The 25,569-nt window shown below is 36.9% G+C and overlaps 1 protein-coding gene across 12 annotated transcripts in view; it reads left to right on the top strand.

The window, feature by feature from the left end:
- Positions 1-25,569, top strand: part of CDKL3 (cyclin dependent kinase like 3) — a 98,654-nt gene that overhangs the window by 13,211 nt on the left and 59,874 nt on the right. For all 12 annotated transcript variants that reach the window (XM_054694388.1, XM_054694389.1, XM_054694387.1 and 9 more), the window contains 4 exons: positions 4,843-5,021; positions 15,241-15,353; positions 16,789-16,928; positions 22,818-22,906. In XM_054694388.1, coding sequence (XP_054550363.1) covers positions 4,843-5,021; positions 15,241-15,353; positions 16,789-16,928; positions 22,818-22,906 — 521 coding nt within the window. The remainder of the gene's footprint in view (positions 1-4,842; positions 5,022-15,240; positions 15,354-16,788; positions 16,929-22,817; positions 22,907-25,569) is intronic.

The raw sequence follows: 25,569 nt of genomic DNA on the forward strand, positions 1-25,569 counted from the left end.
TTTTAAATGGGCAAAGGACTTGAAGAGACATTTCTCCAAAGAAGATATACATATGCGTGATAGCACATGAAATGATGCTCACCATCATCCGTCATGGAAATGCAAATCAAAATCACAATGAGATCCCACCTCACACCCACTAGACTGCCTTTAATTTAAAAGCTAGGCAATAGCAGATGTTGGCAAGGAAGTGGAGACGTTGGAACCCTCATGTGGTGCTAGTGGTGATGTACAATGGTGCAGCTGCCATGGAAGACATTTTGGCAGCTCCTCAAAAACTTAATCATAGAATTACCATATGACCTAGCAATTTTCCTCCTAAATATATATCCAAGAGAATTGAAAGCATAGATTTTGTATAAAAACTTGCATAGGAATGTTCATGTCATCCTTATGATAGCCAAAAATAATCAAATGTCTATCAGCTGATGAATGGACAAACAAAATGATGTCTATCCATATACTGGAATTTATTCAGTTGCAAAAAGGAATGAAGTACTGATATAAGCTATAAGAATGAATCTTGAGTGCCTCCCCTGGTGGCACAGGTGGTTGAGCACAGCACTATGAAGCTGTCCTCAGCCTCTGCAGCATCCATTCTATCCCGGCCAGCCGGTGAGGGTCCCACATGGCGCGGCAGACCTCTCCTATCTCACCCTCTGCTCCCCTCAGCAGTGTATTTTGTCAGTCTGCCTGTTCTGTTCCCCATTCTGTCTCTGGTGAATTCTCTCATCCTCCCGCACATCTGGCCTGTACCCCAGTTCTTGTATGTATAAATAAATAAATAAACAAACAAATAAATAAATAAACCTTAAAAAAAAAAGAATGAATCTTGAAAAATTAATGAAAGACCACATAGTGAATTATTATATTAAAATAAATTATCCCAAACAGACAAATTCATATTTTTATGTGTTCTTCGAAGAAATGTTTATTTAAATCCTTTGTTCATTTTTTAATTTGGTTTTTGTCTTTTTATTATTAATAGGTATTTTGTATATTTTGGGTACCTGATGCTTAGCAGAGATATGATTTGCAAATAACTTCTATTCTTTGAATTGTTTTTTTGCTTGATAGACAGTTCTTTTTTATTTAAAATTATAAATCATTTTTTCTCTTTATTTGCTGAGATATTGTATTCATACTTATTTACTGAAGGCTGGCTCTGTGTATGGGACGTAACTTCACTATTCAGGTAGGCTGTTTACAACTCTGGCTTGGCCTTGCCTTTCTCTTCGTGCAGAGCCTCACTGTGAGCAAGAAGTGAGAGCTTAGGACCATCTCAGGTCTCTCCTGGACCTGTGTCTAGCACTGTCATATGTGCAGGCTTCCTGAGTCTCACAAATATGTTGGAACTTTTCAGGTCCTCTATGGAGATCTCACTCTGAGCCTTTTGTTTTTAAGTGTTTTGGTAACATTGCTGTTTGCCCTAATTGTTTAAGTTGCTTCATGTGGCTGCACAGTAGCCACTAATTATTTCTGACAAAGATCCCAGGAGAAAGACTGTTTGCACTGGACAAGTTCTAAACTAGGGCAACTAGAGATAAGCTTTGTGGTGTGATTTTCCAGGGAACTGCTGGACTGACCAAATGACAGTTACCTGGAATGGGGCTTTGGAGGAAATACAGCCCTGTTCAACTTACATTATTTGGAGGCTGATTGGTTTTCAAGGTTATTAGGAGCTGGGGAGAGGGGAGTAGAAATAGGGTAAGTGAAGAATACCATAAAGCTCACTGCTTCTACTGAAATTTGGTCACTTTTTGGATTTTTGTAGACCTTTTGTTAATTTCCAAATCCTGGAAAAGTTAATTTTAGCATTTCCCCCCAGTATTTTCATAAGTTTATTGAGGAGAGTATTTTTGGAGGTACTCAATTTGCCATTCCCACTGACATAACCCCCTTGACTCTTTATCACACTGCCTTCATAATTTTTAATTAGTTTGTTTATTGTTCTTTTGGAAATCTGCCTTTCCTATCAGAATGTAAACTCTATGAGTGTAGAGACTTTGCTATTCATTGCCCAGAATAGTATTTTCAATAGAACAGGTCTCAATGTTTGTAGAAAGAATGGATTGAACTAATAGGTTGTACCAATAATCAGGGATATTATTGAGTGCTTGTAGTGCAAGGATACTTTTTATTTTTTATTTATTTATTTTTTTAAAAATATTTATTTATTTATGTATTTATTTATACAAGCACTGGGGTAAAGTCAGAAGCGCAGGAGGATGAGAGAAATCACCAGAGCCAGAGCGGGGAGCAGAGCAGGCAGACTGATGAAGTACACTGCTGAGGGGAGCAGCAGGCGGTAGGAGAGGTCTGCGCGCCATGTGGGACCCTCACTCACCTGGTGTCTGGGGATCTAACCGGCACTGCAGAGGCTGCTGGCAGCTTTGCAACCCAGCGCTCAACTGCTGCACCACTGGGGAGGCCCGCAAGGATACTTTTAAAACATCAATCAAGCATTTGGGTGACTCATTATATTAATTATTATTATCTTTTTGATTATTGTTATTTAGTGAGTCTGATTTGTTGGTTTTTTTTTTGAGAAGTAAACTGATCTTTATTCACAAATGACATAATCATCTAAATAGAAAATCCTGTGGAATCTAGAACAAAGTTGACAGAAGTAATTAGTAAATTTATTAGGGTTGTAGGCTACAAGATCAATATGCCAAAATTAATTGTACTAACAATGAAGTTAGTTGTTGAAAAGAGTGAGAATGTTGAGTATCAATGGGATGGATCTTTCTGCCTCATTTTAAGAGCACTGAAGAAAAGGGTGATGGATGTGTGGTAGGCAGAATGTGTGAAATGGCATCTTAATGTGCTTTTCCATGTCTATTTTTGCTCATGTTATATCCTCAGATCTTGGCATAGTGGCTAGCATATAGTAGTCACTCAAGGAAAGTTGTGGGAGTAAAAAAGAATTATACAGTTCTGCAGATGGCAACTTTAAGACTTATCCTATGTTAATTTGTTTGCCATTTATCAAGGGAGTCTGAGGTAGAGAGCCAGTCCCAAAGACTCACAATACTCAGTTGCAAAAATAAGAAAATATCAACAGATTTTTGTCTCTGAGCTCTTCTCACTACTCATGCTGTGATGCAGTGTTGGTGATGAGTGTATATTTCTACTCATTTGATAATATTTTTAAATGTGTCTTTGTTCTGGCACTGTACTGAGTATTGGGGATTTAGTTTGAACAAGGCGGACACACATCATGGCCTCCTGCAGCTTACCATCTGGTGGGTGGGAGTTACAAGTAAACAGGCAGTTACTAGTATAACATGACAGATATTACCATGTGCGAGGTACAGTATGATATAAGTACACATAGAAGAAACATCTAATGCAAACATCTATGCTGAGACCTAGGAAATAGTTGGCCACGCAAATTGTAGGCAGTTGAAACAGCAGCAGCAAATACATAGTGATGAGACAAGCCCTAAAAATTTAGGAAACTAATATTCTATAGGTTATGGATGGGAGATTGAGAAGTTGAGCAGGGGTCACATCCTACAAGGCCTTTCAAGCCATTTTAATGAATTTCTAATTTATCCTATAGGATTGGAAATCTTTAAAGGATATTAGAGAAGTGACATGATCACACATGTGATTTCAAAATAGTACAACGACCTCATTGTGGACAGTGGATTGAAGGGCATCAGAGTAAATTCAGGGAGACCAACTGATAGTGTAGTAGTTTTGGGGAGAACTGAGGGCACTTGAATTAGGGAGAGAAGCAGACAGATTAAGAGTGTTTAGGGGCTGAGGGAGAAGAGTGCCTTGGTCTTGCCTTGAACCATGGTGGGGAGTGTCAGTGTTGGTTCCCTTCACTGAATTAAAAGGCTGTAAGGACAGTCTTTTAGTAGTTGGTTTGTTAGAAAAGATGATACATTTAGTTTTGTATTTGCTAAGTTTCAGGAGTGTGGGGGCCTGCCTTGTGGAACATCTTGTGAACTTGCACTCCTTGTAGAAACTGAAAGATATAGCTTCATTAGAAATTTGGAAATTATAAGTATATCTGTATATATACTGATATATATGTGGATATCTATGTACTGAGACATACAGACTATGTAGTTGTATATATTATATATATGTGTGTAAATACTGAAGATATATTTGCAGATGAGATCAAGATAAAGCAGCCAGTATGTGGGAAGACACCCAAGAGAGTATGGTGTCTCCATAATTAAGTGAAGAAAGTGACCCCCTCAAAAAATATGTAGATGAGATTATTCAGGCAACCTGATGTAAAGTAAGACTAAGACTAGAACCCTACATTTAAGTGGCAGATAGAGGAACTGCTGTAGAGATAGAAAGAAATTGTAAGACATCAAGGAAGATATGTATGGAGGGGTGGGTATTGGATATAGCAGCTGTGAGGATTTTCATGACTGGCTAGGGTGGTTTAATGAACTGTGGGATCAGAAAAAAGATTACAATACCTTGAGGAGTGAATAAGTGGTCAGAAAGTAATTTCTGATAAAGATATTTTCAAGAGGTTTTACAGTGAAGGAAATTAGAAAGGGGGCAGTATCTGGAGTGTGGCCTGGAGTTGAAAGTTTTTTTACTAAGTTCTGTTGATTACTTTTCCTTTTTAGGAAAGTGATTTACCTTTTTAGGCTCTTTTCTTGTTTTTTTAAGAGGATGGATGGGGCAAGAATTGAAAATATATACTCTTTAGCTTCTACCTTATACAGTTAATCCTTTGATGTGGTAAGAAAATTGCTTTTCTGTCTCAAATAGCTAGATTTTCTCTGTATAATATATGAGATTCTCTAGTTAAAAATGAAACCTCATTTTAATACATGGCATCTTCTGTTTGTTTTTTAGATCATTCATCGAGATATAAAACCTGAGAATATTTTAGTATCCCAATCAGGAATAACTAAGCTCTGTGATTTTGGTTTTGCACGGACACTAGCAGCTCCTGGGGACATTTATACAGACTATGTGGCCACACGCTGGTATAGAGCTCCAGAATTAGTATTAAAAGATACCTCTTACGGAAAGTATGTATATTTTGGGATCCTGTGTGATCTTTCCTAGCCAACTCTTCTCTCCTTTGGTGTATTTGTCACCCCTACTACTGATATTCTCTGCAGTCTGTGTCTGGATTGGGGCGAAGAAAGGAATATCTCAAAATAGAACACAGAGTTCCTGTAGGCACCTCCCCTGCTGGCTACTGATGCTGCCATACTTGCCCTCTGGAACTGAGTGGCGTCAGCTCCAGGAGACCAGGGCAGACATCTCTCAGGTTGTACCTGTGCTTGTGTTAAGCTGTGCCCGGTGCTCGGTCTTATTGCCCTCTCTGCTTATCTTTAGCTTCTATGTTCAGCAAAGATGTAAAATCTCTAAATTTATCTTACTCTGTTAGTGTTATCGCCAAAACTGCCAAGTTTCTTACTTCCTGGAATATGGCAACCTCTTTACAAGAACTGGCAAATAAATTATAAAATCATACTATTCTAGATGCCTCAAAAAACAGCACAGTCTCAGTGTCTTGTGAAACAGCACAGATAGTGCAAAACAGCAATTGGATGTACGCAATCAGTCTGGAAGAACATAAAGGGACCAGGTCATACACTTAATATAAGAAATTGGAGGGGAGGCTGTTCTTTCATGTTTTCTTTAGAAAACAGTAAAATACTGTAGCAACTTTGAATATGAGACTCATCATTCGGGCTTGTTAATTTGATTTGCTTGTTTATATTATGGTGATTGACTGAATTATTTTAGTGAAGTATATTTCTATATACTCCACCCCTTTCAATCCCCATGCCCCACACACTCACACTCACATATGCAATAAGTCTCTGTTCTTGCACCTCAGGCAAGCACAATTTGAGTAGATCCACAGTCACTCTGGGATGACTGGTATTAGTAGGTTTCTTTTTTCCCAACTATGCCTAATTATAAAACTCCACTAATTGATGTCTGTTTGGTGTGTTGTTTTCAGCATTGCCCTAGGGTTTTAATTGTCCTGCAAACTAACTCAAATTAAGGTTCTTCAAAGAAATCCTTTCTGTGGTTAGTATTTAATCTGACCCCAGGAAGGCTTCTTACATTGTTTCATTCTCTGGCTGTTTCCTGCAAACTAACATATAGAATAGATTCCTCCTTCTTTTCCTAGGTAGAGTATTTGAGCCAGAGCTCTGTAGTTGGTATAGGGATAATGCATTCTTCTATCAAAATGACACTTCACTTCGAGATGAGGTTGTTTCTTTGCGTTCTTTCTTGTTTCTTGATGTGAGCTTCTATTGCTATATATTTTCCTCTTATTACTGCTTTTGCTGCATCCCATACATTTAGGATATTAGTGTCCTCCTTGTCGTTCAATTCAAAAAATTTTTTAATTTCTTCTTTGATCTCCTCATTAGTCCAATGGTCTTCCAGTAGTGTGGTTTTTAATCTCCATGAGGTAGGAAAGTTCCTTGCCTTCTTTTTATGGTTTATTTCTAGTTTGATGCCTTCATGGTCAGAAAAGATGGTTGATATGATTTCAATCTTGGTGTATCTGTTGATGTTTGTCTTGTGCCCCAGTATGTGATCGATCCTGGAGAATGATCCGTGTGCGCTTGAGAAAAATGTGTACTCCGTTTTTTTGGGGTTTAGTGTTCTATAGATGTCTGTTAAGCCCAATTGCTCTAGGTCCTTATTTAGAGCTTTGGTTTCTTTACTTATTTTTTGTCTTGTTGATCTATCCATTGTTGATAGTGGTGTGTTGAAGTCTCCCACTACGTATGTGTTTTCTCTGATGTCTGTTTTCAGAGAGGACAATAGTTGTCTGATATATTTTGGTGCTCCTTCGTTTGGTGAGTATATGTTAATGAGTGTTATTTCTTCTTGAAGTATTGTCCCCTTGATCATAATGTAGTGACCATTGGGGTCTCTTTTTATCTTTTTGAGTTTGAAATCTGTTTTATCTGATATAAGTATAGCTGTTCCTGCTTTCTTTTTTGGTCCATTTGCTTGTAGGATTGTTTTCCATCCTTTATCTTTGAGCCTATTTTTATCTTTTGTAGCTAAATGTGTTTCCTGGAGACAGCAAAAGGTTGGGTTTTGTTTCTTAATCCAGGCTGCCACTCTGTGTCTTTTTATTGAAGAGTTTAGTCCATTTACATTTAGAGTTAATATTGATATGTTAACATCTGTATTTGCCATTGTGTTTGTCTTTCCTTTGATTTTATTTATTTATTCTTTTAATAACTTTTTTTTTCTTTTTTTTTGGCCTTCTTTCATTGTTATTCGTCCCTCTGAGGTTCAAAACCAGTAGAAGAAAAGAAATAATAAAAACCAAAGCAGAAATAAATGAAATTGAAACTAAAAAAACAATCCAAAAGATCAATGAAACCAAGAGCTGGTTTTTTGAAAAAATAAATAAAATAGACAAACCCCTAGCCAGGCTCACAAAGGAAAAAAGGAGAAAGCACAAATAAACAGGATCATCAATGAAAGAGGAGAAATCACAACGGACACAGCAGAAATTAAAAGAATAATCAGTAACTACTATGAACAGTTATATGGAAACAAGTTTAACAATCTAGAGGAGATGGACAAATTCCTACAACTCTACAATCACCCAAAGCTAGATAAAGAAGAAATAGAACACCTAAACAGACCAATTACAAGCAGCGAAATTGAAATGGTAATAAAAAACCTCCCCAAAAACAAAAGCCCAGGACCTGATGGATTTACAAATGAATTCTACCAAACATTCAGAGACGAATTAGTGCCTATCCTTCACAAACTCTTCCAAAAAATTGAGAAGGAAGGGACAATACCAAACACATTTTATGAAGCCAACATTACACTAATACCAAAACCGAACAAGGACAACACAAAAAAGGAAAACTACAGGCCAATCTCCCTAATGAACACTGATGCAAAAATCCTCAATAAAATTCTAGCTATCAGAATCCAACAATGTATCCATAAGATAATTCACCACGACCAAGTTGGATTCATTCCAGGGGCACAAGGATGGTTTAACATCCGAAAATCAATCAACGTTATCCAACACATCAACAAAAAGAAATATAAAAACCATATGATAATATCAATAGATGCTGAGAAAGCTTTCGACAAAGTGCAACACCCATTCATGATAAAAGCCCTTGAAATTCTGGGGATACAAGGAACATACCTCAACATCATAAAGGCCATCTATGACAAGCCAACAGCCAGTATCATTCTCAATGGTGAAAAGCTGAAAGCAATTCCATTAAGATCTGGAACAAGACAAGGATGTCCACTCTCACCATTGCTTTTCAATATAATACTGGAAGTCCTAGCCAGGGCAATAAGACAAGAGAAAGACATCCAAGGAATCCAAATAGGAAAAGAAGAAGTCAAACTATCACTATTTGCAGATGATATGATATTATACATAGAGAACCCCAAAAACTCCACAGAAAAGCTAATTCAACTCATCAATCAGTTCAGTAAAGTGGCAGGATACAAAATCAACACGCAAAAGTCAGTAGCCTTCCTATACACAAACAATAAATCTGAAGAAGAAGAAATCAAAAAGACCATCCCTTTTGTTATTGAAACAAAAAAAATCAAATATTTGGGAATAAATCTAACAAAAGAGGTAAAGGACCTATACAAAGAAAACTATAAAACACTGTTAAAAGAAATAGAAGAAGACACAAAGAAATGGAGAGACGTCCCCTGCTCATGGATTGGAAGAATAAACATTATTAAAATGGCCATCCTACCAAAAGCAATATACAGATTCAATGCTATTCCAATCAAAATTTCAATGTCATTCTTCAAAGAAATAGAACAATTATTGATGAAATTCATATGGAATCACCAAAAACCCCGAATAGCCAAAGCTCTCCTGAAAAAAAAAGAAGGGAATGGAGGCATCAGACTCCCAGACTTCAAACTATACTACAAAGCCATAATCATCAAAACTGCATGGTATTGGAACAAGAACAGACATACAGACCAATGGAATCGAATAGAAAATCCAGAAATAAACCCACAGATTTATGGTCAACTAATCTTTGACAAAGGAGCAAAGAATATGCATTGGAGCAAAGAAAGTTTGTTCAATAAATGGTGCTGGGAAAACTGGGTCGCTACATGCAAAAGAATGAAGCTTGACCACCACCTCACACCATACACAAAAATCAACTCAAAATGGATTAAAGAACTAGACATAAGACCTGAAACCATAAAATATATAGAAGGAAATATAGGCGAAACACTACGTGATTTGCACATCAAAGACATCTTTACAGACACATCACCCAAAGCAGTGATAGTGAAGGCAAAGATAAACAGCTGGGACTACATCAAATTAAAGAGCTTTTGCACAGCAAAAGAGACAATAACAAAAACAAAGAGAAACCCCACCAACTGGGAGAACATTTTTGCACCCAACACTAATGATAAAGGACTGATCACAAAAATCTGCAAAGAGCTGATGAGACTGAACAACAACAAAGAAAATAATCCAGTCAAAAAATGGGCAGAAGAGCTTAAAAGAAACTTCTCTGAAGAGGAAATGCAAATGGCCAACAGGCATATGAAAAAATGTTCAACATCACTTGTCATCAGGGAAATGCAAATCAAAACTACCATGAGATACCATCTTACACCAGTGAGAATGGCACATATTAAAAAAACTAGCAACAACAAATGTTGGCGAGGGTGTGGAGAAAAAGGAACTCTTCTGCACTGTTGGTGGGAGTGCAAACTGGTCCAACCACTGTGGAAAGCTGTATGGAGATTTCTGGACCTACTAAACATAGAGCTTCCATATGATCCAGCAATTCCACTCCTAGGTATTTACCCAAAGGACACAGAAACATCAATTCCAAAGAACACCTGCACCCCTATGTTTATAGCAGCACTGTTTACAATAGCTAAGCTTTGGAAACAACCCAAATGCCCAAAAATAGATGACTGGATCAAGAAGATGTGGTACATATACACCATGGAATATTACTCAGCATTCAAAAAAGATAAACACATGCAATTTGCAGCAACATGGATGGCGCTGGAAGGGATCATGCTCAGCGAAATAAGCCAGAAAGAAAAAGAAAAATACCGGATGGTCTCACTCATAGCAGGAATCTAGAAAACTTAAATAAGGGACCAGGAAAATGACTAACTATAAGAAAGTGAAAATCAAAATCAACAAAAAACTATGAACCAGAGACACTTTTAGGGGGGCGGGGGTGGGAGGGGAGGGATTGGGGTCAGAATGGGGGGGCTGCAATTGTATGGGGAATATAACAATAAAATTTATTAAAAAAAAAAAAAAATGACACTTCACTGTAGGAACTGAATGCTCAGGGAGGTGTGGGGAGACAGCGGCCCTGTGTTTGCCTTTCCTGGTATGGAACCACTGCCTCATGGGATGGGCCAATCGCAATTGGAACTCATTATTTCCAGTGTACCTCAGCCAATGTAGATACACTGTTCTGTGAATTGGGACTAGTCAGAAGAAGACGCCACCTTTTAGCCATACACACTCAGGATTTAGCTTCAGCAACAGGTAGCTGGGGGCAGTATGAGAAAAAGTAATATTCTGCACCTCTGAATAAAGCCCTTTGACTGGGAGCTAGGGAATAAAGTAGAAATGTGACTAGAACTGTGCAGGGTAATGTCTTTGCATCGCTGAACTGAAATGCAGAGTAAAAGAGTAGTTGTGATATAAATACCAAAGACTCATCTTTCTTACCATGGATTTTCTTGAGTAGATATTTCTTCATATATTGTTTATCCTTTGTACTATTTCCAGAAACTTTAATAGTTCAATAGTTGTTTTTTTTTTCCATAATTTCACCGGTTTCATTGGAGAGTAGGTCAGCACACCTCACACTAACATGATGAAAGTCCATCCCCTTCTATTTCTTTTTAACACTTCTCTTACCCCGTATTAGACTAGCACTTGATCATATTTTAGCTAATGGGAAACCCTCTAAGATCAGTGCTGCATTGACTATCAACTACATGTATTCTCCTGTTGCTCTTTGAAAGACCTACCTAGATAAAGCTTTGCATTTTTTTTTAAGATTTATTTTATTTATTCAAGAGCCAGGTACAGGCTAGATGTGTGGGAGGGTGAAAGGAGTCACCAGAGACAGAGTGGGGAACAGAACAGGCAGACTGAAGAAATACACTGCTCAGGGGAGCAGCGGGCGGGACAGGTGAGGTCTGCTCGCCATGTGGGTTGCTCCGAGGCCGGTGCGGATAGAACCGGCACTGCAGAGGCTGCGGACAGCTTCACAGCGCTGCTGCGCTCAACCGCCTGCGCCACCAGAGAGGCCCAAACTTTTGCATTTCTACAGATAATTCCTTAACTTACTAAATTGAGCTGTAGGTATTTAGATCAAGTTGGGAAAGTGAACTGGTTTGTGTAGGGATGTTTTTAGTGTCTCTCGGAAGTGGAAGGGGTGAGTAAGAATTCCATATTGTATGGAGTATCCATTAGAATTTGCTTAATGTTTTGAAGGCTAAAACTTGGTCTTAACATTTCTGTTTCTCACTAAAACTTATAAATGTCTATTAAGTTCTTAACTCTTTTGAAATATGCAAGTTTTTAAGTTCCTATTATATCATCCAGTTGTAATGTGAACTTGAAAATTTGCATATACTAAAACACACCTACAGAAATGGGAGCATACTACATATGTCTTAGATGTCTTGATTTTTTTCTCTTAATTTTTAAAAATGATAGAATTAATTTTTTTAGAGCAGTTTTAGGTTTACAGAAAAATTGAGCAGAAAGTACAGTTTCACTTTCCATACACCCCCATCTACCCTATCACCACAGCACAGTTTTCTTATTATTAGTATCCTACATTAGTTTGATACACTTGTTACAATTAGTAAGTCAATATTGGTACATTATCATTAACTAAAGCCTATAGATTATATTAGGGTTCATTCTTTGTATTGTATCTCCTATATATTTTATTTGTATTGTATATATTTGTATTGTATCTCCTATAATATTTAATGTATTGTGTCAGCTTTATAGTATCATACAGAATAGTTTCTCAGCCCTAATAATCCCTCTGCCTTCTGTTTTTTATCCTTCCCTCTTTCTCCTTCAACCCCTGGCAACCAATTATCCTTTTACTTAATACTTTTTCATTTTTCATAAAGTTATGTTGGGTTTATACATTATGTGACCTTTTCGGATTGACTTCTTTCACTTAGCAATATGTACTTAGGACTGCTCTGTGGTTTTGTGGCTTACTAGCTAATTTATTTATTTATTTATTTATTTAAAAGATTTGTTTATTAATTTATACAAGCACGGGTACAGTCAGAAGCATGGGAGGGTGAGAGAATCCACCAGAGCCAGAGCGGGGAGCAGAGCAGGCAGAAGGACCAAAGTACACTGCTGAGGGGAGCAGCAGGCTGCAGGAGAGGTCTGCATACCATGTGGGACCCTCGCCCGGTGGCCGGGGATCGAACCTGCGCTGCAGAGGCTGTGGGCAGCTTCATAGCCCAGCACTCAACCGCTGCGCCACCGGGGAGGCCCACTAGCTAATTTATTTTTATTGCTACATGATATCTCATTGTGTATATGTATAACAGTTTGTTTATTCACCTAATGAAGGACATCTTGTTTGCTTCAAGTATTGGTAGTTATGTATAAGTATTATAAATATCCAATGATTTTATTTGTGAATGTATTTGTGGGCATAGTTTTTCAACTCATTTGGCTAAATACCAAGTTGTGGAGTTATTGCTGGATTGTATGTTCAGACAATGTTAAGTTGTCAACTGTCAAAGTGACTATATCATTTTACATTCCCACCACCAATGAATGAGAGTTCCTTTTGCTCCACACACTCCATCATTTGGTGTTATTAGCATTTTGGATTGCTGTTTTAATCTGCAATTCTTTGATGACATATGATAGCAGCTTTTCAAATGCTTATTTGCAACATGTATTTCTTCTTTGATGAGGTGTCCATATATTTTGCCCATTTTAAACTATATTGTTTGTTTACTTTCTATTTTGTTTAAGAGTGTTTATAGACTTTTGATGCAAGTCATTTATCAGATAACATGTTTTGCAAAGCTTTTCTCCAAGTCTGGGATTTTCATTCTCTTAGCACTGTTTTTCACAGAGCAGAAAATTTTTATTTTAATGATGTGCGATTTATTGTGCATTATGCTTTTGGTGTTCTAAAAACATATCATCCAGGGCCTCCCCGGTGGCGCAGCGGTTGAGCGCTGGGTTGCGAAGCTGCCTGCAACCTCTGCAGCGCCAGTTCGATCCCCGGCTGCTCCCCGGCCATCGGAGGAGGGTCCTGCATGGCGCGCAGACCTCTCCTGCCGCCCACTGCTCCCCTCAGCAGTGTACTTCGGTCCTTCTGCCTGCTCTGCTCCCCGCTCTGGCTCTGGTGAATTCTCTCACCCTCCCGTGCTTCTGACTGTACCCAGTGCTTGAATGAATGAATGAATGAATGAATAAATAAATCTTAAAAAAAAAAAAAAACATATCATCCAAACCAAGGTCATATAGATTTTCTCCTCTATTATTATTGTCTGCAAGTTTTGTAGTTTTGCTCATTTATGTCTATGATCCATTTTGAGTTAATTTTTGTCAAAGATGTAAGTTCTATATTTAGGTTATTTCATTGTACATTTTTTTTTGCAGAGTTATCCAGTTGTTCCACTCTCACTTATTAAGGACTTTCCTTTCCCTACTGAATTGTCTTTGCTTCTTTATCAGAGATCTGTTAAGTATATTTATATGAGTCTTCCTTTTAGAATATCTATTCTGTTATCCTGATTCATCTATTCTTTCACCAATACCACACTGTCTTGATTATTATAGCTTTATAAATGTCGTAAAGTCAAGTTATGTCTTTCTTCTGACTTTGTTCCTCTCCAACATTGTGTGGCTAGTCTGAGTATATTGTCTTTCAGTATAAACTTCAGAATCAATTTGTTGATATTAAAATTGGTTCTTGATTATATTACCTTGAGCCTGTACATCAAGTTGGAAGAACTAATATCCTGCCAATAGAATTCCTTTACATGAACATGGAAGATCTTTTCAATTATTTAGATCACCTTTAATTTCTTTTTTTTTAAAGATTTATTTATTTATGCATACAACAGCTGGGGTACAGGCCAGAGGTGTAGGGGGTGAGAGAATTCACCAGAGACAGACTGGGGAACAGAACAGGCAGATTGACTGAAGTACACTGCTGAGGAGAGCAGCGGGCAAGTCAGGAGAGGTCTGCTGTGCCATGTGGGTTGCTCCCTGGCCGCCTGGGAATCGAACTCGTGCTGTAGTGGCTGTGTTTGCTTCATAGGTTGCGTCCCAACCCTTGCGCCACCAGGGAGGCCCCATCTTTAATTTCTTTAATTAGACTCTTGCTTTTTTCACTTGTGAGTATCTCGGATATCACTTTACGTTAACTTATAATATAGATAGACCTACTTCACCCTTTTTAACAGTTGCATAATATTTCATTGTGTGGTTGTACAAAAATTTACATAGCCATTCCCATATTGGTGGATATTTAGGTTGTTTCTAATCTGCTACCACAGTGATGCAGAGAGAGTCTTATATAATTTATCTTTGTGCACATGTGTGGGTCAATCTTTGGATAAATTCCTAGGCATAAATTCATTTCATTATATGTATATTATATAAATTTTGGTAACTTTGCCCAATTTATTGCTATAAAAGTATTAACTTATTCTCCTAAAATAGTAGATGAGAGTGTTTATTTTCTATCATCTCACCAGTATAGCAATTAACAAATATTATAATCTTTATTAATTGGATTAGTAAAAAATAGATATTATTGTAGTGTTTATATTTCTTCTAAATATGAGGTTGGACATCTCATCTATTTAAAAGCCCCGTTTTAAAAAACTGACTATCTGGTGGAAAAGTTTGAATTATGCTTAACTTGAAATTGGTTAAAATAAATGAAGTCTAGTAAGATATTTAAGATTTTGTCACTTTCTAAAATGCAAGACCTTTTAATATTTATTCCAATTCATAAAACCATTTGTGTAATGATACATATGTATCTGAAGCATTTTTAGACTTACTGGTACTTTTTTTTTTTTTTTGACTTACTGGTACTTTTTATCTGGACCTCTACATTGGTTCCATTGATACTAATTCTTCTTTTCCCTTTGACCTTAACTTTATCTTAAAAGTTTTTTAAGAAAATATTTTGTGTATTTCTCCATGAAAAAGTGTTTTATTCTTGTCTGTGGCAGACCTGTGGATATCTGGGCTTTGGGCTGTATGATCATTGAGATGGCTACAGGAAATCCATATCTTCCTAGCAGCTCTGATTTGGATTTACTTCATAAAATCGTGTTAAAAGTAGGTAGGTATTACTAAAATATATTGTTCAATGCCTAAAATAAAATTGCCAGATCAATTATGCTTAGTTTTCAGATTTAGTTTTTTCTTTATAAGAAAGGAAAGCATACTGTATTGATAGATGGCAACAGATGAATGCCTTGGGCTGATGACAGTAGAAAATTCTTCTCTGATTTTGCAAATAGTATTTTCTTTGCCAGGATGCAGATAGTTTAGCCATATGTTGATGGCTGATGCTAACAAAAATAATCAATAAAAAGTTACTTCAATTTGTAGGAAAATTGTTTTTAAATTTTGACTTCTACAAATTATTTGCACCCCTTAATAGAGGCTATTTAGATGTTTTCTAAAAGCATTGGGAGATAGAAAATTATTTGCTTAGAAAATTTTTTTATCACAGTTGATAACTAGTTAGCTAAATAATTTGTTCAAAAATTGATGAGAACTGAGTAATTTGATGTTTTGACTACTCAAACATTTTGATGGTTAGCCTTGCTTATGAAGTTTCAGTGATTTTTTTTTTTAAATATATATATATTTCTCATATGAGGAGTTTGAGGAACCCTTTATGTGGTGGGGAAGCTCTGCATAAGCATGTGTTTAGGACCATAAGGAAGGTACTGTGGACAGCTATTAAAAGCTGTGAAATATTGATTAAAGATGCAGTTTAGAGGCTTAATGCATCTCTTGTGTCATCTTTAAAGTTCTGGTTATAACATTAAAGTTAGACAAGAAGCCTTAGAATTGGGATAAGACTGGTCATTTTACAGATGAGGAAATGAAAACACCAAAGAGAAGAGATTTGCCCAAAGTAGTAAAACTAGTTATACCAAATTCATGCTAAAATTCACCTATCTCTACTATTTATATTCCTTTACTTTCTACTACTACTCCCTACTATTGTTTCTTGCTTGAAATATTTCTTTTCTTTTTAAAAAAAATTCAGGTAATATTGGTTTCCAACACACTGTATGATTTAGGGGGATAGATTCACACCTACTCAGATGTACAATATATCACCATACCTGCCATCAATCTTTGCACTATTTCTGTTAACAATTTTAATATTTCTGCTCTTTGTTGATGAACACTTGCTAGCTAGACCATTTATATATCCATATGGAAATATGTAAAACTTTCAATGTGTTTTCCCTATAGTATTGTATGATATATCTGATATTTTGGTAGAAGAAAGTGAACCCTGTGGTTTTACATTCTCTACTACCTATACACTTTGCTATGTGTACAGGTTGCTGGGGAAACCTCAATTTTTTCATGCTATATTCAAATATTTCCTTGTTCAATTTTTTAAAAAAAAATTAAAGGAACGTAACTGCTATTCTCCTTCTTCAGTAATTTTATGTAAGCCACATAGCAGTTTATTTTAATTGTAGGCTAATTTCTCTGTTTTCTTATATACATACTTTTTCTCTTTTCAGGCAATTTGACACCTCATTTACAGAATATCTTTTCAAAAAGTCCCATTTTTGCTGGGGTGGTCCTTCCTCAAGTTCAGCACCCCAAAAATGCAAGAAAAAAATACCCCAAACTAAATGGATTGTTGGCAGATATAGTTCACGTATGTTAAAAGATTAATCATTTACTTCGGGGAAATTTTTCTAAATTATAATACAGTTTTAGAATATACATGAAATTGCAAACTTATAAGTAATGTTAAATGTAATGTATCATATCTATTAAGATGTCAAGCATCAGTTAAAAGTTACTATTTTCCTCTATCTTTATATATTTAGTTCAGGTAAATTGTAATCCATAGACTGTTAGAACTGAAAATCCTCTAGGACAATCTTGGCTATTTTTTTTTTTTTTTTTTTGTGGGACAAAAAAAGTACAGTACTGCTGTCCCCTCAGCAGTATACTTCGTCAGTCTGCCTGTTCTGCTCCCCACTCTGTCTCTGGTGAATCTTCTCACCCTACCGCACATCTGGCCTGTACCCCTGTTCTTGTATAAATAAATAAATCTTAAAAAAATTTTCTAAAAAAAAAAATTAGTTTTCTGAATTTCAAAGCAAGTGTAACTTAGTATTTATAAGAAGAGACACTGGAATCACAGAGACTATATTTAAAACCCATCTCTGTCACTATTTAGCTCTGTACCTTTGGGCAAGTCATTTAATCTCTGTGTCTCAGTTTACTGCGCTATAAACCAACATTAACAGTATTTATTTTCTGGGGCTAGAGGATTAAATGAGGTAATGGTAGACATGGTATTAGCACAGAGCCTTGAATAAGCTGTTAACATATGTTAATGTTAATTGTTTCAGTGTTTTAGATAGACTTAAATATATGATATATAACATCTTAAGATTATTCTTGAAGGAAAAAAGTTCATATTGGTACCTTACCTGGAAAGAACAAGTGTCATATATTTTTACTATATTTCATCTTTTTTTTTTAAGAGTTTTTTTTTTTTTAAAGATTTATTTATTTATTTATACAAGCACTGGGGTATAGTCAGAAGTGCGGGAGGGTGAGAGAATTCACCAGAGCCAGAGCAGAGAGCAGAACAGGCAGACTGAAGAAGTACACTGCTGAGGGGAGCAGTGGGCGGCAGGAGAGGTCTGTGCACCATCTGGGACCCTCGACGGTGGCCTGGGATCGAACTGGTGATGCAGAGGCTAGGGGCAGGTTCGCAGCCCAGCACTTAACTGCTGCGCTACCAGGGGAGGCCCTATTTCATCTTAATTTCTCTTTTTATTTTATAGTTTTAATTATCAAAGGAATACATAATGATCACAGAAAAAGTGGAAAACACATGATAAACAAAAAAGAGAAATTAAGATTTCCCCAACCCTCACACTCTGAAAAAAATTGCTATTAACATTTTAGTTTTTACAAAGTAAATAATCCAGTCAAATAATGGGCTTAAGAGCTAAAAAGAAACTTCTCCAAAGAGGAAATGCAAATGGCCAACAGGCATATGAAAAAATATTCAACAACACTTGTAATCAGGGAATTGCAAATCAAATCTACAATGAGATCCCATCTTACACCAGTGAGAATGGCACGTATTGAAAAACTTGAAACAACAAATGTTGGCGATGTTGGGGAGAAAAAGGAACTCTCCTGCACTGCTGGTGGGAGTGCAAACTGGTCCAACCACTATGGAAACCTGTTTGGAGATTCCTCAACCTGCTAAAGATGGAGCTTCCATATGATCCAGCAATTTCACTCCTAAGTATTTACCCAAAAGACTCAAACATTAATTCAAAAGGGCACCTGCACCCCTATGTTTATAACAGCACTATTTACAATAGGTAAGCTATAGAAACAACCCAAATGCCCAAAAATAGATGACTGGATCAAGAAGATGTGGTACATATACACAATGGAATATTACTCAGCAATCAAAAAAGATAAACTCATACAATTTGCAGCAACATGGATGGAGCTGGAAGGGATCATGCTCAGCGAAATAAGTCAGAAAGAAAAAATACCAGATGGTCTCACTCATTGCAGGAATTTAGAAAGCCTAAATAAGGGACCAGGAAAAAGACTAATTACAATAAAGTAAAAATCAAAAGCAACAAGCAACTATAAACCAGAGACACTGGGGTGGGGGGAAGAGGGAGGAGGATCAAAACAAGGGGGAATGGGAATTGTATGGGGACTATAACCAAGATGAAAATGAAAAATGAAAAATGATGTAAAAAATATATAAAATAAAAAAAATAATAAAAAAGTAAAATCTAATTAACATAAAAACATTTTAGTTTTTATACTTCTGGACTGTTCCCAGTGAAATATATACATAGAAATTTGTGCCTTTTGGGGCCTCCCTAGTGGTGCAAGGGCTTAAAAAGCAACCTATGAAGCTTTTCGCAGCCACTGCAGTTTTATCCCCTGCCAGGGAGCTACCCACAATGGCGAAGCAGACTTCTCCTGTCGCGCCCACTGCTCCACTCAGCAGTGTGTTTCGGTTGTTCTGCCTGTTCCATTCCCCGCTCTGTCTCTGGTATCCTCTCACCCCCCACATCTCTGGCCTATACCCCAGCTCTTGTATGCATGGATAAATAAATCTTTAAAAAAAAAAAAAAAGAAATTCGCACACTGTGTCTAGCAAGTTTATTTTCACTTAGTATATGTAAATATATCACCATGTCAATAAATATGAAAGTATGTAATAATTTTGAGCATTTATTTTCAGTGCAATTTTGTATTTTTAAGTAGCATTGTATATAAACTCCCACTTTTAGTCTAGCACTGGATATAATAATTTTTAAATCTTTGCCAACTTAATAAGTTAGAACTGCTATCATTTATTTTTTTAAAGATTTATTTATGTATACAAGAAGTGGGGTGCACGCCAGAGGTGTGGGGGGTGAGAGGATTCACCAGAGGCAAAGTGGGGAGCAGAATAGGCAGATCTACTAAAATACACTGCTGAGGGGAGCAGCAGGCATGGTCTGCTGCGCCATGTGGGTTAGCTCCCTGGCTGGGGATCAAACTTATGCTTCAGTGGCTGCTATAGCTTCATAGTGCTGAGACTTAACCCCTTGGCTGTCAGGGAGGCCCAGTATCATTTCTTTAATTGCACTGACATTTCAGAACAGATTGGTTATTTATATTTCTTATTTTAAGAATCCTTTGTCTTTTTGTCAACTAGAGTATCTTTTTCATATTTACTTGTAAAATAATAAAAATGTGAATCTTTTGTTATGTATGTTGCAAAGACTTTCAACTTGACTAATATATTATCATATTTATCATAGACATGTATCATATATACATACTTGGGTTGTTATTCTCATATTGTATCATTTTGATCATTGTCATTTTTTTAAAGATTTATTTATGCACACAAGAACTGGGGTACAGGCCAGAGGTGTGGGGGTGAGAGGATTCACCAGAGACAGAGTGGGGAGCAGAATAGGCAGATTGACTGAAGTACACTGCTGAGGGGAGCTGAGGGCGAATCAGGAGAGGTCTGCTGCCCCATGTGGGTTGCTCCCTGGCTGGGGATCAAACTCATGCTGCAGTGGCTGTGGATAGCTTCATAGGTTGTGTTTTAACCCCTTGTACCACCAGGGAGGCCCCTGATCATTGTCTTTTTAAAGTACATCTTATTATATGGGGAAGGGCAGGTATTTTTTCCTAGATTTTAAATTTTCTAAATGACTTTAGTGTGGTATAATATACCTACAATAAATTGTACATACTTACAATGTACAATTTAATAGATTTTAGTAAATGTTTACACCTGAGACCACCACCACAATCAAGATACCTAACTTTTCCATCATCCCCCTAATTTCCTTTTTCAATCCACCTTTTCCTTCATTCCTGTCTCCAGACAACCACTGATTTGCTTTCTGTCTCTATAGGTTAGTTTGCATTTTCTAAAGTATTGCATAAATGAAATCACACTATGTACTCTTTTATGTCTAGCTTCTTAAACTCAGCATTGTGGTTTAGAGATTGATTCATGTGGGTTTGTTTTTTTGTGTGTGTGTCACCGTTTATTCCATTTTACTGCTGAATAGTATTTTACTGCATGAGTATATCAGTTTTTTTAAATTCCTGTTTTGGATTGTTTCCTATTATTGACTATTTCAAAGAAAATTGCAGTGAACATTCATGCACAAAATTTTATGTAGATCTATATTTTCCTTTTGGTAAACATCTAAGAGTAAATGATGTGTTTAACTGCCATCCTGATTCTCAAAGTATCACATTTTTTACAGTTCTCAAAATAGGACATATATTGAACTTTTCTGAATTATATTTTTCATAAAAGGACTAATATGTTTGCCTCTAGACTTGAGCAGACCTTTTAGCATTTTTCTTACTAAATTTTACTGATAGTCTACTATTATATTCTAAAATAAGGCCAGAGGCCTCCTGGGTGGCCCAAGGGTTTAAGTGTCAGTATGATGAAGCAATCTGCTGCTACTGAAGCACGAGTTCCATGCCTGGCCAGGGAGCTGACCCTTGACACCTCTGGCCTGTACCCCAGTTCTTGTATGCATAAATGAATAAATCTTTAAAAAATAAAATAAGCCCATATTTTTATTTTTTTTTTTAATTTTTAAAAGATTTATTTATTTATTTATACAAGCACGGGTACAGTCAGAAGCACGGGAGGGTGAGAGAATCCACCAGAGCCAGAGCGGGGAACAGAACAGGCAGATGGACCGAAATACATTGCTGAGGGGAGCAGCTGGTGGCAGGAGAGGTCTGCGTGTCATGTGGGACCCTCGCCCCGGCCGGCGATCGATCGAAACTGCGCTGCAGAGGCTGCGGGCAGCTCCGCAGCCCAGCGCTCAACTGCTGCGCCACCAGGGGAGGCCCAAGCCCATGTTTTTAGCTAGTTACATTTTTTAGGAGCTAGGTATTCCAATTTCATAATTTCAATAATGGGCTCAATTTAACTTTTTGAGTCAACTTTTTTATTGTTGTAAAAAATAAACTTCTAAAATTTTAGAAACCCTCTAAAAATTTTAATATAAAGTACAGTATTGTTAACTATATTCGTATTGCTGTATAACAGGTCTCTATAATTTTTTCTTTGAATCAGTTAAAACATTTTGAAATAAGCAAAAGTGTAGTGTTACATATTTGGATTTTCAGCATTTTAATTCTGCCTCTTCTATTTATTAAATCTTAGACAAATTTCTTGACATCTCAGTGCCTCAGTCTCCTTATATGTACAATGGGATAATAATGATCCCTACCTTGAAGGTTCATTGTTGGGGTCAAGTAATAGGAAAAAGCTAGATGGGGTGTTATATGATGCATAATAGCCATCATTAAAATTACATATTATCATTGTGTTTGCTTTCCTTTAGAGGAGGGGTAACAATTGCAAAGCAAATGACTGATTCAAATTCTCTAATATTTATATTTTTATAATTATGGTTATTTATATGTAGATTGATTCTGTGCAAGTTATTATACAAAACTCTTCTTTCCATTATCTGTTTTAGTTTTGTGAGTATTTTGGGTTATTTCTCTATTGATCTATATATTATAATTAGTATTCCCAAGGTAGGGAAACAGAAAAGAGTTGTTCTAATAATTGATTATTGAAAGATTTGGGGACTTGGACATTTGTGAAATTATATTACACCATAGAAAGGACACTGGAAAAGGAATGAATCAAAATTCTTGCTTGACTTCTAGTTCTGTGAAATGAACTGTGAGTATATGAACTCTCCTACCTTACATGACTGATAAGAGGATCAAAGTGAGCTAACTAAGTTCTGCTAATTCTAGCAAAACAAACTACTGTTTTGGCTAGAATCATCCGAGCACTTAACCTGTAGTAATGCTTTATAATTTTTTAGGGAAAGCAATAACCAGAACTCACTGCCAGAAATTCCTGAGGTCTAATTCCACATTTTCAAGATCCTTTTTAACTTCCTTTTACAGTTATTAAATTTAAATTTTACCATATGATGCCCTGTTAAGAGCTTTCTTAACATGAGACTGTTTTTTAATTTACTAGGCTTGTTTACAAATTGATCCTGCTGAGAGGATATCATCTTCTGAACTTTTGCATCATGAGTATTTTACTAGAGATGGATTTATTGAAAAGTAAGCATTTTGAGTGAGTGAGCTTTCTAATGCTTTTATTAGGAAATTTTACTAGTATAAAATTTATTAGGAAATTTTACTAGTATAAAAATTGCTACTTAGATTAATGTTATACAAAGGAAAATCAATTTAACAAAAACTCATTGAATTCCAACTAATATCTTACTGACCCTTAGGTATTAGTTAGATTGTATGGTAAGCTTAGAGGTATCATGATTAAAACTCTAATAATAAAAATAATTGCAGCTAACTTTAATTATGTGGGTACTGTGTCCCAGAAAGTGTGCTAAGTTCTTTATACACATTTCCAGTAGCCATCAGAAATAATGCGAAATAACCAGTCTGTACTTTTTAACCTTATTCCCCTTTGGATGGCTGACTCAAAATAGTCCTGTTTTTTCTCTTCTGATAGCATCTCTGATTTATATAATTAGTATTTACTTCAAAAACTTATCTTTTCCCTCTGCTTTACTTATTCTGTGTTGCAGTACCTGTTGTCATATTCTTCCCACCAAATTGTATGTTCCCCACACATAAGGACCATGTCTCTTATAACCCTTCTGTGTCCCACACAGACTATAATATATAATGACACTGTGCATTCCTAAGTCAGCCACATTTCATATTTGATAGAAACAGAAAAGTTTTCTTTTTCTTTTCTTTTCTTTTTTTTTTTTTTTTTTTTTTCATAGACTAACTGGGATGTAGGCCAGAGGTGCTGGGAGTGAGAGGATGGGAGCAGGAAGCAGAACAGGAGAACAGGTGGATTTACTGAAACCCACTGCTGAGGGGAGCAGGGTGGCAAGACTGAGAGGTGTGCGACAGTGTCGGTTAGCTCCCTGGAAGGGGATCAAAGTCATGCCGCAGTGGCTGGCAATAGCTTGATAGTGCTCACATTTTAACCCCTGCACCACCAGGGGGGGTGCCAGAAAAGGTTTTTATTGTAAAATCAATCAGTTGGCCTTTGAATGTGACATTCAGAAAGATGGCCATCAATTAAAAATTAGATGAGTAAAGAGCAGGCATGGAAAAGTCTAGTTACTACCACTGTAGAGAGAAGAAAATAGAAAAATGCAAAGAAAAACAGACCCTTGATGGTGACTCAGACACCAGGCATTTCAGGAATTTTAATCTAAACCAAAAAATGAAAAACAATATATTGAAGTATCATTGATGAAAAATACCTGTTAGTGGAAAAAAAATGTTATTTTGTAACTGTTCCATATAGATTAGATTGATTTGTCTTGGGCATTAAGGTGTTAGGATTTGATTATTTAGAGTTGAAAGGTATTGAGTTCCTGACATAGAATCCTCAGACAAAATTAGGGGAGGATCTTTCCTTTGTGGACCTTCTCCAATGCAAGGGAACTTTGAGAGAAGTGGCATCTTCTCATTCAGCCAAACTAATCACACTGGTTCTTTATTTCTTTTATCTTCTCATACTCCAGTTATCCATGTGCCCTGCATTACCCTGGCAAGAATAGGCTGAACTAGGGGAGAATTAATTCATTTACTGATATTTTAAAACTCCTCCAAACTGATCTCAGTAACTGCCTCAAGGAGGGTACCCGTGCAACTCAGGAGCAGAGTTGGGAAGGACACTTTTCTTTGCAGTCATTTGAATTTTGAGCCATGTGAATGTTCTTTTATTAAAGAAAAAAAATTTTTTTAAGATTTACTTATTTATGCAAAAAAAGAGCTGGGGTACAGGCCAGAGATGCGGAGGGGGGGTTGAGAGGATTCCCAGACAGAGTGGGGAACAGAACAGGCAAACTGACTGAAATACACTGCTGAGGGGAGCAGTGGGCGAGACAGGAGAAGTCTGCTGCACCATGGGTGTTTCTCCCTGGCCAACCGGGGATCGAACTTGTGGTGCAGAGGCTGTGGATTGCTTCATAGTACAGTGCTTAACCCCCTGTGTCAGCAGGGAGGCCCTAAAAAAAAATTTAAGAGGGCCTCCCTGGTGGCACAGGCAGTTGAGTGCAACGCTGTGAAGCTGTCTGCAGCCTCTGCAGCGCAGGTTCAATCCTGGCCAGCCAGCGAGATACCCACACGGTGCAGCAGACCTCTCCTGTCTCACCCGCTGCTCCCTCAGCAGTGTAGTTCAATCAGTCTGCCTGTTCTGTTCCCCACTCTGTCTCTGGTGAATCCTCTTACCCTTCCACACATTTGGCCTGTACCCCAGTTCTTATATAAAATAAAATCTCAAAAAAATTTTTAAGAAAGTTAAGTTAAAGCCTAAACAATACCCATTCATTTTGTTACATGCTGTTACATTTTGTACTGAATACATTTCTTAGCACCTTTTTTTTTTACTTTTTTTTAAAAAAAAATTGTATTTATTTATTATTTTTAAGATTTATTTATTTTTGCATACAAGAGCTGGGGTACAGGCCAGAGATGTGGGGGGTGAGAGGATCCACCAGAGACAGAGTGGGGAACAGAAAAGGCAGACTGACCAAAATACACTGCTGAGGGGAGCAGCAGGCGAGACAAGAGAGGTCTGCCTCTCCATGTGGGTTTCTCCCTGGCTGGCCGGGAATTGAACATGTGCTGCAGAGACTGTGGATTGCTTCATAGTGTGGTGCCTAACCCCTTGCGCCACCAGGGAGGCCCAGCACCTATTTTTTAAAAAGTTTTATTTATTTATGCATACAAGAACT

Source organism: Talpa occidentalis, unplaced genomic scaffold (assembly GCF_014898055.3).
Source record: "Talpa occidentalis isolate TD23 unplaced genomic scaffold, MPIMG_talOcc4v2.1 talOcc4.13, whole genome shotgun sequence".
Taxonomy (NCBI): domain Eukaryota; kingdom Metazoa; phylum Chordata; class Mammalia; order Eulipotyphla; family Talpidae; genus Talpa; species Talpa occidentalis.